Here is a 15,972-nt window from a genome sequence, read left to right as displayed (position 1 = left end):
TAAGCAACCCACGGGGAGCAAGCCAGTGAGAAGCAACCCTCTGGCCTCTGCATCAGCTCCCGACTCCAGGTTCCTGCCCTGCTTGAGTCCCTGTCCTCACTGCTTTTGATAACGAACTGTTAATATGGAAATGTGAGTGAAATAAGCCTTTTTCTCCCCAATCTGCTTTTGGTCCTAGTGTCTCATCACAGTAACCCTAACTAAGACTGTTTGTTTTAAAGCCTAGTCTAGCCTTGGTCTCACAATCTTTTTTCCTTACTCATTGGAGTGCACAGATTGCAGGCATGCCCACATTTTCAAATGTTTGCTTGTTTTGGTAGTTACTATTGAAAGGATGCTAATTCTTCCACTGTCTTTAAATCATCTGATTGTCCTGCTGGACTTACTCATGTGATTCTTCCTAACCCTCAGAGTATAAATTGCCTGATGCTCGGAATAAAGTGGGCCAGTGCATGAGACGTTAGTCTCATTTTTATACTCCATTCTCTGAGGTCCCACTGCCTCTTAGCGCAGTAAACAGTTCTTTTTTATATTTTAAATAAATTGTTTAATACATTTGATTTAGAATTATTCTGTCTTCCTTATGACTGCGTCCTGTATCACTATAGATTGAGTCTGTTCACAGCAGTTAGAGAGCCGTTTCTGTCTGTAGTGTAGCTGCAGCAGCTTTCCTTTTGCCTCGTGTTTCTTGTAATTTGCATATCTTCTGCAGCTGTTTTATTACCCTTGGTATGTATTCTTGTTGTTAACATGTGTCTGTTTTAAGAAGTGCGTACTTTGTATGTTTGGTAAGTTTTCATCTTTGGGAGTTGGTATGTTCCATATCACTGTTTATTTTCTGACCTTCCTGTTTCATGTCCTTTTTTTCATTCTTGCCTTCTTATGGATTATTTTCAATTTTAATTATTTTTATTTCTCTTTAATTTTTTGCTACCCTTTAGTGGATAGCTGAGACAACATGAACATTTACTATACTCTGTCTAATAAAGATGATAAATTTTGCCATTTTTTGAGATGGAATTTTTCCTACTTGCCTTCTGTTACTATGATAAATACCATGACCAAAAGCAACTTGGGGAGGAAAGAGTTCATTCCATCATTTCATAATTTAGTCCATCAGGAAGGAAGGGCAAGACAAGGGCTGAAGCAAAGACAACATACATGGAAGGATGTAGCTTACGGCTCCTGTCCATGGCTTACTCAGCTTGCTCTACCATCCAGGACCACAGCCCACTGGTGTCACTGTCCACTGGGCCCTCCCACATCAATCATGAAAATGCTCCCACAAACTTGCCTGCAGACACTGTCATGGAGCTAACCTTTCAAGGTCCCTTTTTCCAAAATAACTCTAGATTTGTGTCAAGTTGACAGAAATTAACCAGCACAATTGACCCCTGTTGTGTTTTATAAAAAGAAAGAAAGAAAGAAAGAAAGAAGAAAGAAAGAAAGAAAAAAGAGGGGCAAGGATATGTTTGTAGAAGCGAGATATGGTGCAGGGGTTGGGGAGTGCCTCTGCGTACCCATGCTGAGGCATCCCTTCCCTCTGAGGTACCAGCCAGATAACAGATATAGTATGGAATAGAGTTTACTTAGGGCATGGGAAGGGGAGTTGAGGAGGGAGTTGAGACAGAGTAAGGTTGAGAGAGAGGAGAGGAGGGGAGGAGGAGGAGAAGAAGAAGGAGGAGAGGTGGGCCAGGAACATGTGGAGTGGGGAGGGGGATGAGGAGAGGGAGAGAAGGGGCAGAGAGTAAAAGATCAAGGAGGGGCCAAACCCCTTTTTAGTGAGTCAGACACACCTTTCTGTTGCCAGGTAATTGTGAGGCAAAGCCTAGAAGGAATGCTAACATTCCTCCATTTTTGTTTAATTTAAAAAAAGGAAAAAGTAGAAAGAGGTGATGGTGAAGCAGAAATAAGGTAATCATGATCGTTAGCTACTTCCTGATAACTTTGAAACTATATGTCTCTGGGAAACCTAAGAAAGTGGGGATAGGGAATTGGTCCAGTCTTAGGAGAGTTAGCTGCTTTCTTGCTGTCCAGGGTCTGTGGCACAGATCCAGTAGAAGCGTCTGTGTCTGTGAGAGCAGGTTGGAGCATCTGTAGCTTGCTTTTCTGGAGCTGTCCTGGATGTAGATTTGAGTAAATGCCTGGACTTGTCAGGATACTGAAATACACACACACACACACACACACACACACACACACACACACACACACTAGAGGTAGAGAATAAAGTTAAGTACATTTGGGAGAAAAGATTTTTTTTCTTAGGTGTATATTTGAAACCCTTAGGTCTTGATGGTTGGGGGCAGGGAGCTGAGGGGAGTCCCGATCTCGGGGCCCAGGAGAGAAATCCCACCCTCTGGAATAGATAGCAAGTGGGAACTTAGGCTATTAATTGACAGGTGTACTTACCTGGATGGAGTCTATTTGGTCCATGAACGGTAGATCTGAGTGGGTTTCCTGCAGCTTATAAGTTTACAAAAGAGATAAATTTGTTAACAACATGAACATTTTTTAAGGTGAGCTTAGGAAGACAAAGTGGAGTGGAAGGAACAAGACAGACTGTTTTCTTTTGTCTAGGAGACTGAAGAGCATAATGAGAAACATTTTAAAGTTTACATTTGAAAGACAAAGGAAACTCAAAACCTTAACCTTGTGAATATGATAGTTGATCATATAGATTTAGCATGAGAAATACCTTAAATTCATAGTTAAAAGACAACCAAAGGAAACTGATATTTGAGTGTGATAGCTGATAGTGTAGATTTACAGGTGCAACACTTTAAGTCTATATAGTTAAAGGACAGCTAAAGAAAACTGAACTTGTAATTATAAAAGTGGATCATATAGTGGAATGTTTTATTAGGGTTAGGCTAGTTTTTAAGAACTCTGTTGGTTAATGTTAGGACAGTGGTGTGGCAAGGAAAAGAAATCTGAAGCATTTAGTTACTAGAAACTGAGTTTAGATAAGGAAGTAAGAGAAGGTTACATCCGTGAAAGCTTACATAGGAACTTGTGTATCCTTTATCAGGAAGCCTGTGTGCAAGGCAAACCTGTCTGACGTTGATAAGAGAGCTGGCAGTCTTAGCTAGTTAACAAATCGACTATTGAGCTAATACGATTGTGGATTACCTTGGGGTAAGGAGCTAGAGGTCTGTTTTCTAGCTGTCAAGCTTAGCTGCCAGTGTAGTTGGAAATCTGGGAAGAATAAATTGTAATCTAAATGTCATGTATTAATTAAAATGCCAGTACCCTGAGCAACAGCAGGAGAACAGTTTACCTAGGACCAGCCTAGGATTTTTTTTTCAGCAGAGAAGCCTAGAGAGGGAGGAGAGAGAAAGAGCTCACCCAAGGTAGAGGTCCTAGAACAAAGAGTCAGTGAGACAGCCAGTCATGAACTGTGAATACCTCCATCCTCAAGGACACCACAGGGTGGCTAGGAGCTCAACAGCTCTCCCTTTGGACCAAGGGACATTTACACCAACCAGTGGGGGGAGCTTGCCAATTCGCCAGTATTTGGGTGGATAGACCTAGCATGCGATCCAGTATGGCTGGAATTCCATGTGAACCCCTCCTCACTCTCTTATCCTCTTACTCTTTTACTCTCTGCCCCTTCTCTTCCTTCTCCTTCTCCTGGCCAGCCTCTCCTCTCTTCTCTCTCTTTTCTCTCCCCACTTCTCTACTCCCCCTTCAACCCATTCCCTAAATAAACTCTATTCCATACTGTATCCATTGTATAGCTGTTACCTCAGGGGGAAGGGATGCCTCAGCATGGGCCCGCAGTGGAACCCCACCACCACCTCATACCTCACTTCCACAAACATATCCTTGGCCCTCTTTTTTTTTTTTTTTTAATAAAAAATTGTTGCCATAACTCATCTAGAAACAGCCCCTTTTATAGTGAGTCAGGCATACCTGACTGTTGCCAGGTAACTTGTTGGGCTTAGCCTAGAAGGATTACTAACAATAACCCCTTCTCAATTTGACGCACAAACGCATCACTATTCAACTATAACCTTTCCTTTCTTGTTTATTCCCAAGATGGCACATTAATACATAGTGCACAGTCCAACTTTTAAAAGTCCCACAGTTGTATAAAAATTCTAGCTATTTAAAAATCTACGTTATCTTTAGAAGTCCAAAGTTTTTTTAACTATGGGTTCCTATAAAATAAAGAAATTTATATGCTTATTTTAAAGGGGATGAATGAGGGGTCTGTTATAGTCATATCGAAGCAAAACCAAAATTGAACAGTGTGAATAGCTCAGTATCTGATACCTGGGACTCACTCATGATCTTCTGGCTTTGAAAAGGCTCATCTCGCACTCGGGAGGCAGAGGCAGGTGGGTTTCTGAGTTCGAGGCCAGCCTGGTCTACAGCGTGAGTTCTGGACAGCCAGGGCTACACAGAGAAACCCTGTCTCGAAAAGCAAAAAAAAAAAAAAAAAAGAAAAGAAAAGAAAGAAAGAAAGGGCTCATCTCTCCAGCTCTGCCATCCATAGCACACATAGCTTGTCTCATAGGCTCATGCTGGCTCCAGTCCATACCTGCTGCTGGCCTTGGTGGTGTTACCCCACAGTCCTGTATCTCAAATACTGGATCTCTACTACAGCCGAGGCTGCATCTTCCCCAGTGAGCTCCCCTGGCTTCTCTTGGTGCTGAGCCTCAGCTACTTTCCAGTCCCCTTTAGGAGCCTCTTCACTTGCCAAGCTCAGCTGCTAGTTTGAGATGCAGCATTGGTCACCTCTGGACCACAGCTTCTGTGTGCTGGCCCTAAGGAAATAACTTCCTGGATTTCACCTCAGTTATTCTGGTCTCTTAATCACAGATGATTTTTTCAGTCCTGACTGACCAGCACCAATTGTAAAACTCTGTGGTGCTTGTTTCTTGTTAATCTCGGCTGATTCTTCAGCCCCCAGAAAACCAAACCTCACAGATTCTTGATATAAAATAGCACTGGAATGACCCCTGTAGAGTCTTGAGGAACTTGCAAACTTCCCTCAAAACTTTATAAGTCAGGTCTCCATAGTCTGCATTTCTCTCAATACTCAATGGATTTTCTAGCCTATAGCTCCAAAGTCCTTCCACTCCCTTCTTAAAAACAGCATGGCCAGTTTCTCCTCTAGTTACTTTCTGATACCAACATAAAGCATTGACCAAAACCAACTTGAGGAGGAAAGGGTTTACTTCATCTTACACCTTCCAGTCTAGCATGAAGGGGAAGCCTGCGCAGGGACCAAGGCAGGAACTGAAGGAGACCGCGGAGGAGTGCTGTTTTTGACTGCTCTCTCTAGCTTGCTCAGCCTGCGTTCTTGTACCACCCAGGACCACGCCTGTGGTTACACCCACAGTGGCTGGGCCCTCTAACATCAGTACTTAAGGAAATGCCCCCACAGACTTTGCTGCAGGCAATCGGATGAGACGATGCCTCAGTTAAGGCTTCCTCCTCCCTGATGACCGAAACAAACCAGCACAACACTAGAACCTGGTGTTGACTATTTACTTCATGTTTCCTTCTGAGGGCTTGTCCCCGCCACCCCAATTTTCTCAAATATATTACCATAGTTTGGTTTTGTTTATGTTTAAATTTTTATTTATTTTAAGGAAAAAATCTCAAATTTGTAGCTCTTCCTGGCCTTGAACTCCCATTTAGGGGTTGAGTTCTCATATCCCAACCCCAAAATGGTGGGAAGATAGGTGTGTGTTTAGTTTAGTTTACTGTACCTTGGGGAGGAAAGGGTTTATTTTATTCTACAGTCCTTTATGAAGGGGATTCAGGACAGGTACTCAGGGCAGGAAACTGGAAGCAGGACCTGAAGCAGAGACCATAGAGAGGCTCTGCGTACTGGCTTGCCATTCGTAGCTTGCTCAGCCTGTCTTCTTGTACAGCATAAGGCCACCTACCCAGAGGTGGTACCGCCCAGTGAGCCAGGCACATCAGTTGTTAATCAAGCACGTGCTCTGCAGACTTGCCTGCAGGGGTCTAGTAAAGGCATTTTCTCTGAAGTTTGTGTCAAGGTGACAAAACCCAGCCAGCACAGGCAGAGCCTCCACCAGGAATGATGTATATTATGACTGTAAATCCTTGCTCCATTATCAGGGTCATATTGTATTTGTTAACTGGATGTTTTCCCTTTGAATTTGGTTAAGTGTCCATGTTTTGGCATGCCATCAGCTATTATACATAGAAAACTGTAGCAACTCCAAATGGTGTTAACATTGTTTGTTCTCTAGGATGAGGGGGACCACCTTAAGGCAGTCAGGGTTGAGCTGTGTCAGAACTTGTGCCTTGTGTGCCCCTGCTTTACATTTCTAGGTTCACATTCTCACTAAAGATGAATCCTTTTGAATTCCCCGCTTACTGAGGAAAGCCACACTATAGTCCTTTCTTTGGGTAGAGAGTAGGTCATTCCTTCCCCACCGAGCTGTAGGTTTGTCTTAAAGCAGTATGGAGTTCACGTCCCCAATCAGATCTCCTTTTCTTAGCAACTGTTCATGTGTTCATGGTGATTTTCTGAACATTACACCAGCATTTTTAGATAATGTATTTGATTGTTTTCATGATATTGAATTTTTTTTAATAGTATGGGACTAGACCAAACTGCCTTTTGTTTTAAACATTGATTATGTGTGATGAAGTGCACCTGTATCATGGCACATGTGAGGAAACCAGAGAAGAGCCTATGAGAATGGATTCTTTCCTTTCACTATGTGGGTTCCATCCAGTGCCGTTACCTGCAGAGCCATCTCACCAGCCCCAGGCTCTTGTATACCATCTTAGTTTCTTGGTATTATTAGAAAGTTCTTAAAATAACTTTTTTTGAGATTATAATATAATTACATCATTACCCTTCTCTTTCAACTCTCGAGTGTACCTGCCTTGATCTCTCTCAAATATATGGCTTCTTTTCCTTTAATTGTTGAAGTGGAGAGCTAGTTGTTCCAGCACTGTGGATTAGATTAGGAATCAGCAATTGTACCAGCCTAACTTATTAATAAAGTTTTGTTGGATCACAGCAATCTATTCAAATAGTCATTGTGGGTGGCTATCTTCAATTTTACCAGCAGAACTGAGTAGATGTGTTACCCTGAATTATTTATCATCTGTCATAGTTAGAATTTCTACTGACTTGATGAAACACCATGACCAAAAGTAGCTTGAGAAGGAAAGGGCTTACTTTATCTTCCAGCTTATAAGTCCATCACTGAGGGGCAGCTATGAAAGAACACTGCTCAGCCTGCTTTCTCATAGCACTCAGGACCATCAGCCCAAGGGTAGTGAGCTGAGCTCTATCACACCAATCATCAATCAGAGACTGCACCACAGGCTTGACCATCTAGTGGGAGCATTTTCTCATTGAGGTTCCTTTTCTGAAATGACTCTAGCTTGTGTCGAGTTGACATAAAACTAGCCAGCAGCATCCAGTACTTAAGGAAAAGCTAATCAGTTTGAATTAGACTCTCCTCATATGTCACATATACTTAGGAAGTTCTTCCATTGCTTTAGTCACTTGACGTGTTCCCAGAGTCACTATTTTAGCTTTATACTACTGTAATTGGCTGACTTTGTAGCACTTACATGGCACATATATCAAATTACATAGATCCCTACACATAAAAGATTAGAAATATAAAAATGTAAACCATTTTTAATATGGGCATGGTGGTATATGCCTTTAATCCCGGCACTCAGGAGGCAGAGGCAAGTGGATCTCTGAGTTTGAGGCCACTTTGGTTTACAGAGTAAGTTCTAGGACAGCCAAGACTGTCTCAAAAGACAAAAAGGGGATGGGGAAAAAGGAAAAAGAAAAGAAAATCCCTCACAGACATGCCCAGCTTGCTTGGATTTTTGTTGATTTCGGATGTAGGCAGGTTGACAACCGAGGTTAGCTACATAGGCTCATTCCCATAACTTCTAATGGTCCTTCTTCGAATGTCATCTTTCAGTAAGCCACTCTCCAGCCACTCACCCAAGGTTTCATCAGTCTCCCTGGCAAACTGAGTTCGTCCCTGCTTGATTTTCACAACACATATTGTCATCTAACATAATATCTCATTTATTGGCAGACTTAGTCTGTTTCACTTTACTTAGAATGAAGACACATTCTTGTCTTAGTTTTGTTAGTTTGTCTTATTTCCATTGCCTAACACAACTTGTCACAAGTTAAGCTCCCAGTAAGTTGTTGCTGAAGTAATGAGTCTTCATACGTTTAGCATTTTTATTTCTTAAATTGGAACTGCTAGGCCAAAGGTATGAATGGCATCTTTCCTTGTAGTACTGAGCATTGTGCTCTGCTAGTGACCTCCCTACCCAGCCCAAGGGTGACTTTTTGTGTGCCTTTTGTTTTGATTTTATTATTTTTACCATATATAATATTTTATATGTGGTCTAACTATCAAATGGTATAAAAATGGCTTATGTTACTGTATATGCTTATAATCACACTATTTAGAAGACAGAGGCAGGAGGATTGTCGAAAGTTTGAGACCAGTCTGATCTACAGAGTAAGAGTTCTGGGTCAGCAGGGTTATTTAGTGAAATCTTGTCTCAAAAATGATCAAAAAGGGGGGTTGTATTCAAAGGCATTCTCCCACTCTTGAGCTCAGATATCCCATTCCTCTACTTAGAAGCAATTGATTTTGTTAGTCTCTTGGCTTTCAGAGCTATTTTTATATGGCTAAAAGCTGATACCACTTTACATTATGCATTTATATCTACCCACTACAGTCTCTTTGCTACAGTGTCGATAACAGTTATGTCTACCCAGTGTGGTTCCTTTTTCCTTTTCTGTGCTCTCTGTTCAGGTTCCTTCAAAGCTGGTCATTTTTAGTAAATTTTGCTATAATTAGCTGTTGAAGAAATAGTTTGCCTATATCCTTGAAGCTCAGAATCAAGATGAGATTTTGAAATGAGATGAGAAAGTCTCCATGCTTAAAGGAACATAGACTTTTAAAAATCAGCATGACACACAGATATTAAGAAACGTTGAGAAAATATCAAATAAGGTACAGATTACAAATAGAGTGAAAATGGTTTGTTTGTTTGTTTTTAATTATTTGTTTATTTTATATGAGTACACTGTAGCTGTCTTTAGACACACCAGAGGAGGGCATCCGATCCCATTGCAGATGGTTGTGAGCCACCATGTGGTTGCTGGGAATTGAACTCAGGACCTCTGGAAGAGCAGTCAGTGCTCTTAACTGCTGAACCATCTCTCCAGGCCCCGTGAAAATGGTTTTTATCAAAGCAAAGAGTATGTACACTTTCTGGGGAAGACTTAGTGGGAGGGGGGTGGATGTACTGCTTTAGTCGTGAAGAGGACCTTGGCAGGAAGGAGCTTATTGCACCTCTTTTTGTTCAGATTCATCAGTGACTAAGAGATCATAGGAGTTAGAGAAATTAAAAATATTTTTATAGGGAGAGCCATGTTCAAGGTGAACTTTGAAAGATAATGAAGCTTTTTAGTGGGCACGAAAGGGTAACTAACTGTAAGAGGCTCTTAGCATAGGGGTTAGAAAGCTACATCAATCACAGAGTGGTTTTGAATGAAGTGTTATTGGAACACAGCCATGCCTTTTATTTATATACTGGCATAGAGCTATATTCATGCTACAGTAGTGGAACTGAAAAATTGAGATGCGGTGGGTAACTGGAGAGATGAGTCAGCAGTTAACCGTTCTTCAAGGTGACCTGGGATGGATTCCCAGTTCCCACGTGGCAGCTCACAACTGTCTGTAACTCCAGCTCCAGAGGATCTGACACTATTTTCTAGCCTCCAGGCAGTGCACACACATGGTAGGCAAAATGCTGGTACACATACAGTAAAAATAAACAATTTTTAAAAATTAAGACAGACCATATTAGCTTACAATACCTAAAATATTTACTTTGGTTCTTCACAGAGAGTTAGCTGCTCCCTGTAGGTAGATTCTGTTTAAGGAGGAAACGCATTACTGACCATTGAAGAAATGAAAAGGAGATGTTCCTGTTGGAGCATTTACTTATCGAAGAGTGGCTAATGAGATTAGCTTTGAAGGAGTACAGTTAAAACAGAGGATGGGATGGTCATTCTGCCAGGACAGCTGTGATTCAGTAATGTGCGAGGTGGCTTTATCCCTAACCATGGTTTTCTAATTCCCCTCCCTAGCCAAGAAGGATCAAGAAGGTGGAGAAGAAAAGAAATCTGTTCAAAAGAAGAAAGTAAAAGAGCTGAAAGTGCTGGATTCAAAGACAGCCCAGAATCTCTGTGAGTTATTCTCGTGACCCCAGTGGCTAGCACTGTGCAGCTGTTCCTATAGGGACTTGTGTCCCTGAGTCTAAGGTCCCTTGTGTGAAACTCCTCCTGTTAAATTCCTGCTCTGTGCGGGGCAGTGCATGGTGAGGCTGTAGTATCTGCTTGACTACTTCAGTAGCACAGCAGGGTAGCAAGTTCCGGTTGATGTTGAGGAAGCAGGGGAAGAGGTTGGGGTGTGTCTAGTTTAGCGCTAAGACGAGGTGGTCTCAGATTTTAACCTTGGAGTTCCCTGATTTGTTTTATTTTACTGAGGGGTGGGAGTGGTGGGTGTTGAGATGTGACTTTGCTATGGAGCTTAGCTGCCCTTGAACTGGTCGTCCTCTTGCTGGGGTTGGGCACCACCATGCCTGGCAGACTTCTTTGAAAGTTCTACTTCTCCTGTGTCAGCAGGAAGTCTAGCACAGGGTTCCAGCCTCAGTCTTGGGGCACAAGCTTTCTAGTAAGAAATGAGCTGCTGTTGTGGCTTCAGTTAAAACTACAATTACTTCGAGGGAGGTGAATCTTGTACTTGTCGAATCAGCAATCCACAGAATAAGCATTTGGTGCCATATTTCTTCTGTTCTGGCTTGCCACCTGACTGAGAACTCTGATTAGTGGAAAATTCTCAGGTTGGAGAGACTTCATATGCTCACAGTAGCAGCTCATATATTAGAGTGCTTCAAAGATGACATAGTTTCTGTCTGTTTTGTGGTCAGGATCTATGGTTTCTTTCTTCTTGTTCCTTTCGACTATGGCTGCATCTCCTTTATACCGAGAAATATAGATATTAATTATTTGGTCAACAAATATTTGAGAGTCTGGCATGTGACAGGCTCTATTAGATATGTACTCGTCATGTTAATAAATGAAAAAGTACATACATAAGCTCCTTCATAATCTTACAGTTACCATTTTCATTTTTTTCACATGAGAAAACTAAAGTTCAAATGTTATTTATGATTTGGCCAAAGTCACCCAAGCAAGTACACATACCCATAGGTACAGTCAGAGTGAGACAGGAAGACAGTAAGGCTTAACATTATTCTCTCTCTCTCTCTCTCTCTCTCTCTCTTCCTCTCTCCCTCTCTCCCTCTCTCCCTCTCTCCCTCCCTCTCTCTCTCTATCCCCCCTCCTTGCTTTAAATTTTTATTTAACCCAGGCATGATGGTACATAATTTAATCCCAGCATTTGGGAAGCAGAGACAGGTGGATCTCTGTGCGTTTGAGGGCAGCCTGGTGTATAGTGAGTCCAAGGGAACCAGAGCTACATAGTGAGACCCTGTCTTAGGTGGTGGGGTGGGGGTGGAGGTTAGATTGAATACAGAATACATTTTTATTTAGATTCAGCTTTAGGGTTAACAGTTTCACACTAAAAAATAAGTTGTATGTGTCCCCTTGCACAGGACCACGCTGATCTCTGTACTGTCCAGTTGTAGTCAGAAGCAAGCATGGTTTTTATTATCCTTGACCATATAACTTTGATTAATATTCATAGGTATTGGTAGTTAGAAATCTCTTAGAGAGACTAAAGTAATGTTAATCTCTGTTCCTAAGAGTGTGTCTAGGAACATAACACGAGTAATTGTTATTTTAGAAAATGGTAGAAGAAAGACTGACTATCATCCAGTCCATTCTGTTTCCCAGTGGAAAGATGCTAAAGTAGGAAAGGAATCGGGGTCATTCTTTCTCCCTCATGACCGCTCCCACTCCTGAAAGTTCTCACTTTTCCTTTATAAATCTAGGTTCAGTCTGTGTAAAATGAAAGGAAAAAAGCTAAGGAGTCGGGGGTTGGAGGTCATTTTGCAACAGAGCAGTAGCCTAGCACATCCAAGCCCTGTTTCAGTTCCCCAGAGCGGGATGAGGAGAGCATAGAATTAGATTGTTTAGGGTAGGGCAGACTAGGAGGCAGACTAGGTGTCTGTGTTCATCCTGAGACTACAAAGCCAACTCAGACGCTCCTGTTCTCCTGACCTAGGTGTCGGGAGAGAGCAGAAAGGAAAACCAAACAGTAGCTGAAGATAGCTGCGGCCATAAGGCTGCTCTAGAATACCTCGGCCAGCACTGGCAGTAATAAACTTCTACACACGCATGCCGCATGAGGAGTGTTGAAGGGCAACACCAGGAGTGTTCTCAAGAAGATGCTGTTAAAACAGGTGTGAAGACCTACCTGTTGAGAAGGAGCTAAGTGAAGGGAAGGGGACTACCTCTCTTCAGGAGGGGGGAGCCCATTTGCATCGATGACTCCATCCAGTCTGGACACTGCAGATTGCTACAGCTCTGGATGTTACTGTGGAGAGTTTAGTCAGGAAAGTGACCATTACAGCCTTGTATCATCTTTGGAAGGCTGCTTTGGTACATGATTATCAGGCTTAGTTTCTTGAGTAGGAGAAGAATCGGTAGGAAGATGAGCCGTCTTAATGTTTTAAACCAGTGAGAGATGATTAGGACCTAAGGCTAAGGTGATGAGGACGAAAAGCAAGGCACAGGATAGACAGATAGAATCCTGGGACTTGGTGGTTGGGGAGATGAAGGACAGTGACACTGGAGTGCTGATTGCTCTGCAAGGTGGAAACCAACGTGCTGAGCAAGGCACTGTCACCCAGGACAGTGGCCAGTAGACTTGAGTCACAGATGGCAGGATAGAACCTTTTATAGCACGCACTCACTGACGCTGCCTTTGTGAGCACAGGATAGGTGAACGTTCTAATAGTGAAAAATAGGTATCTGTGTTCTCAGAATGCTGGAAAGGAAAGGGAACATTGGGTCAAAAAAGGCTCTTAAGATAACTCTTGACTGCATATGCTGAAGGAGAAGGATATTGGGGTCACCTTAAGAGCTAGTCATGGTAATGAACACTCAGGAAGCAGATCTCTGGGTTTGCGGCCAGCCTGGACAAAGCAAGTTCCAAGACAGCCAGGGCTGCACAGAGTCAAATAGCGAACGAAGCCAGGGTGGATGGTGAAGGGATGACTGAGAGAGAGCTGTTTTTATAGAAGATTCAATTTTATGTATTTGTGTTTTACCTGCATGTATATGTGGTTAGAGCCCGAGGAGGCCTGAGACTCCGCTGAATCTACAGGGAACTGGTGTTACAGATGCTTGTGGGCAATTGTGAGCTGCCACATGGATGCTGGGAACTAACCCAGGCCTTCCACAAGCGTAGCCAATACTTTTAACCACTGAGCCATCTCTCCAGCCCTAACAGAGGATTCTTGATAATATTGAAGAGTCAGATTAGAACATGAGGGAATTGGAAGGACAAGGGTGTGTTTCTTAGAAATGGAACTTGGCCATTTTAAGAATGAGCAGGTCTGGTTGGGGATTGCCTCACAAACACAAAGCCCTGGGTTTTGTCCTCAGTTCTAGTGGGGGTGGGGTAGGGTATTGGAGAGCACGGATGAAAAGAATGAGCAGCTCAAGGAAATGGCAGCTTTGTGGGAGAGGGGATCTACCCCAGGTGAGTGGTTCTAATATTCCTGTGAGAACAGTCATGCTGTTTGTTGACTGTGCTGAGCTCATTCGTGCTGTGTGACACGGTGTAGTTTGTGTGTGGAAATGGCTGACAGTAGTTCCAGCTCTGAACTCGGGCTCGGATTTGGCTCGGATTTCAACTAGCTGGGCAGAATGGGCTGTCAGGATGGTCTCAGGGGAGGCAGATGAGAAGAACCTATCTTTGTATCTCATTCTCTGGCAGCAATCTTTTTGGGTTCATTCCGCATGCCCTATCAAGAGATTAAGAACGTTATCCTGGAGGTGAATGAGGCTGTTCTCACAGAGTCTATGATCCAGGTAAGTTACCTGGAGGTTCTGCAGACTGAGGAGTGCCCCCACCTCAAAAGCTGCCCCACCCCCACGCTTCTTCATTGTCACTGGGCAGAGTGTGGGATCAAGAGCCAGTCATGATGATGCTCAGGCTTTCCCCCAACACACAGCATTTACTCTCTTCCAGAACCTCATTAAACAGATGCCAGAGCCAGAGCAGTTAAAGATGCTCTCTGAACTGAAGGAGGAGTATGACGATCTGGCTGAGTCAGAGCAGTTTGGTGTGGTGGTGAGTAAGGCCTGGAACAGTCACTCCCTTGTCTCTTCCCTCTGGAGACCTGTCTGGTCACTTGCTCCTTGCCTCTTAACCTGTTTTGAATCTTTTAGCCAATCAGTTCCCACCCCCTCCCTCTGGAGCTCTGATCTCCCAGATCGAGGATTGGCCTGTTACCTTTTTTGATGTCTCTCTCTCCATTAGCTCCATAATGGAATTTCTTTTCTTCCTCACTAGATGGGCACAGTGCCCCGTCTTCGGCCTCGCCTCAACGCTATCCTCTTCAAGCTACAGTTCAGTGAGCAAGTTGAGAACATCAAGCCAGAGATCGTGTCTGTCACCGCCGCATGCGAAGAGCTGCGTAAGAGTGAGAACTTCTCCAGCCTCCTGGAGCTCACACTGCTGGTCGGAAACTATATGAACGCGGGCTCCAGGAATGCTGGCGCTTTCGGCTTCAATATCAGCTTCCTTTGTAAGGTGAACCATGGGGCTAGACAGGAGGACAGAGGGAAGGCCACTTGAGCCCAGTATTGGTCTAAGGTGGTTTGAGGCAAGTCCAGACTAATGGTTGCCCCTTTCCCCACAAGCTTCGAGACACCAAGTCTGCAGATCAGAAGATGACTCTGTTGCATTTCTTGGCTGAGTTATGTGAGAATGACCACCCCGAAGTCCTCAAGTTTCCTGATGAGCTTGCCCATGTAGAGAAAGCCAGCAGAGGTAAGGCAGTGTAGGGCAAAGCTAGAAGGTGGTTCTGGGCCAGCAAGATGGCTGAGGTGGGTAAAGATGCCCGCTTCCAACCCTTCAGTCCCTGGGGCCAACATAGTGGAAGGAGAGAACCAACTCTCACAAGTTGTATACACCCACACATCCACACACAAGTACAAATAAATATAATTTGAATTTTTTTTCTAAAAAAGAAGATGGTCCTGAGCCTAAGAGTCTCTACATGGGGAAAAAAATAAGACACTGCATTCAAGACAGGGTTTCTCTATGTGGCTCTGGCTGTCCTGGAGTTCACTTTGTTGACCAGTCTGGCTTCCAACACTCAGAGATCTACCTGCCTCTCTGCCTTTGTCTCTGTCTCTGTCTCTGCCCTCTGCCCTCTGCCCTCTGCCCTCTGCCCTCTGCCCTCTGCCCTCTGCCCTCTGCCCTCTGCCCCCTGCCCCCTGCCCCCTGCCCCCTGCCCCCTGCCCCCTGCCCCCTGCCCCCTGCCCCCTGCCCCCTGCCCCCTGCCCCCTGCCCCCTGCCCCCTGCCCCCTGCCCCCTGCCCCCTGCCCCCTGCCCCCTGCCCCCTGCCCCCTGCCCCCTGCCCCCTGCCCCCTGCCCCCTGCCCCTGCCTCCCAGGTGCTGGGATCAGAGGTGTACACCACCAATACCTGGGTCTGTTTCTTGGTCTTGGTCTTTTCCTCCCTGGTCCTGGTCTAAATTCTTAGCTTTTGTCAGCAGTGGCCTCACTACCTGAAACTACACAAAACACAAGGTTAGAGTAGGACAGAGCTCTACCCAGCTTCTGTGTACCTACCTATGTCTCCTTCTGAAACCCTGTTAACCTGAAATAAATGAGACCAAGATCTCAGGGATCCCATGGGTTTTTCCAAATTAAATGAGTTCTGCTTCTGTTACTGTTGTACAGTGGGTGAAGACTGCAAGTTCAGTTAGCAAG

At 44.0% G+C, this 15,972-nt stretch overlaps 1 protein-coding gene across 1 annotated transcript in view; it reads left to right on the top strand.

Annotated features, from left to right (window-relative positions):
* Diaph1 (diaphanous related formin 1) overlaps nt 1-15,972 on the top strand; it is a 95,378-nt gene that overhangs the window by 68,107 nt on the left and 11,299 nt on the right. The window contains exons 19-23 of the mRNA XM_085833574.1: nt 10,148-10,246; nt 13,968-14,062; nt 14,223-14,324; nt 14,547-14,786; nt 14,897-15,026. Of these exons, the coding sequence (XP_085689700.1) occupies nt 10,148-10,246; nt 13,968-14,062; nt 14,223-14,324; nt 14,547-14,786; nt 14,897-15,026 (666 nt within the window). The remainder of the gene's footprint in view (nt 1-10,147; nt 10,247-13,967; nt 14,063-14,222; nt 14,325-14,546; nt 14,787-14,896; nt 15,027-15,972) is intronic.

The sequence above is a fragment of the Mus caroli genome, unplaced genomic scaffold (genome assembly GCF_978045245.1).
Source record: "Mus caroli unplaced genomic scaffold, Mus_caroli_1 scaffold_19, whole genome shotgun sequence".
NCBI lineage: Eukaryota > Metazoa > Chordata > Mammalia > Rodentia > Muridae > Mus > Mus caroli.
Note: the sequence above shows the minus strand (reverse complement) of the source record. Positions and strands in the feature narration are given on the sequence as shown.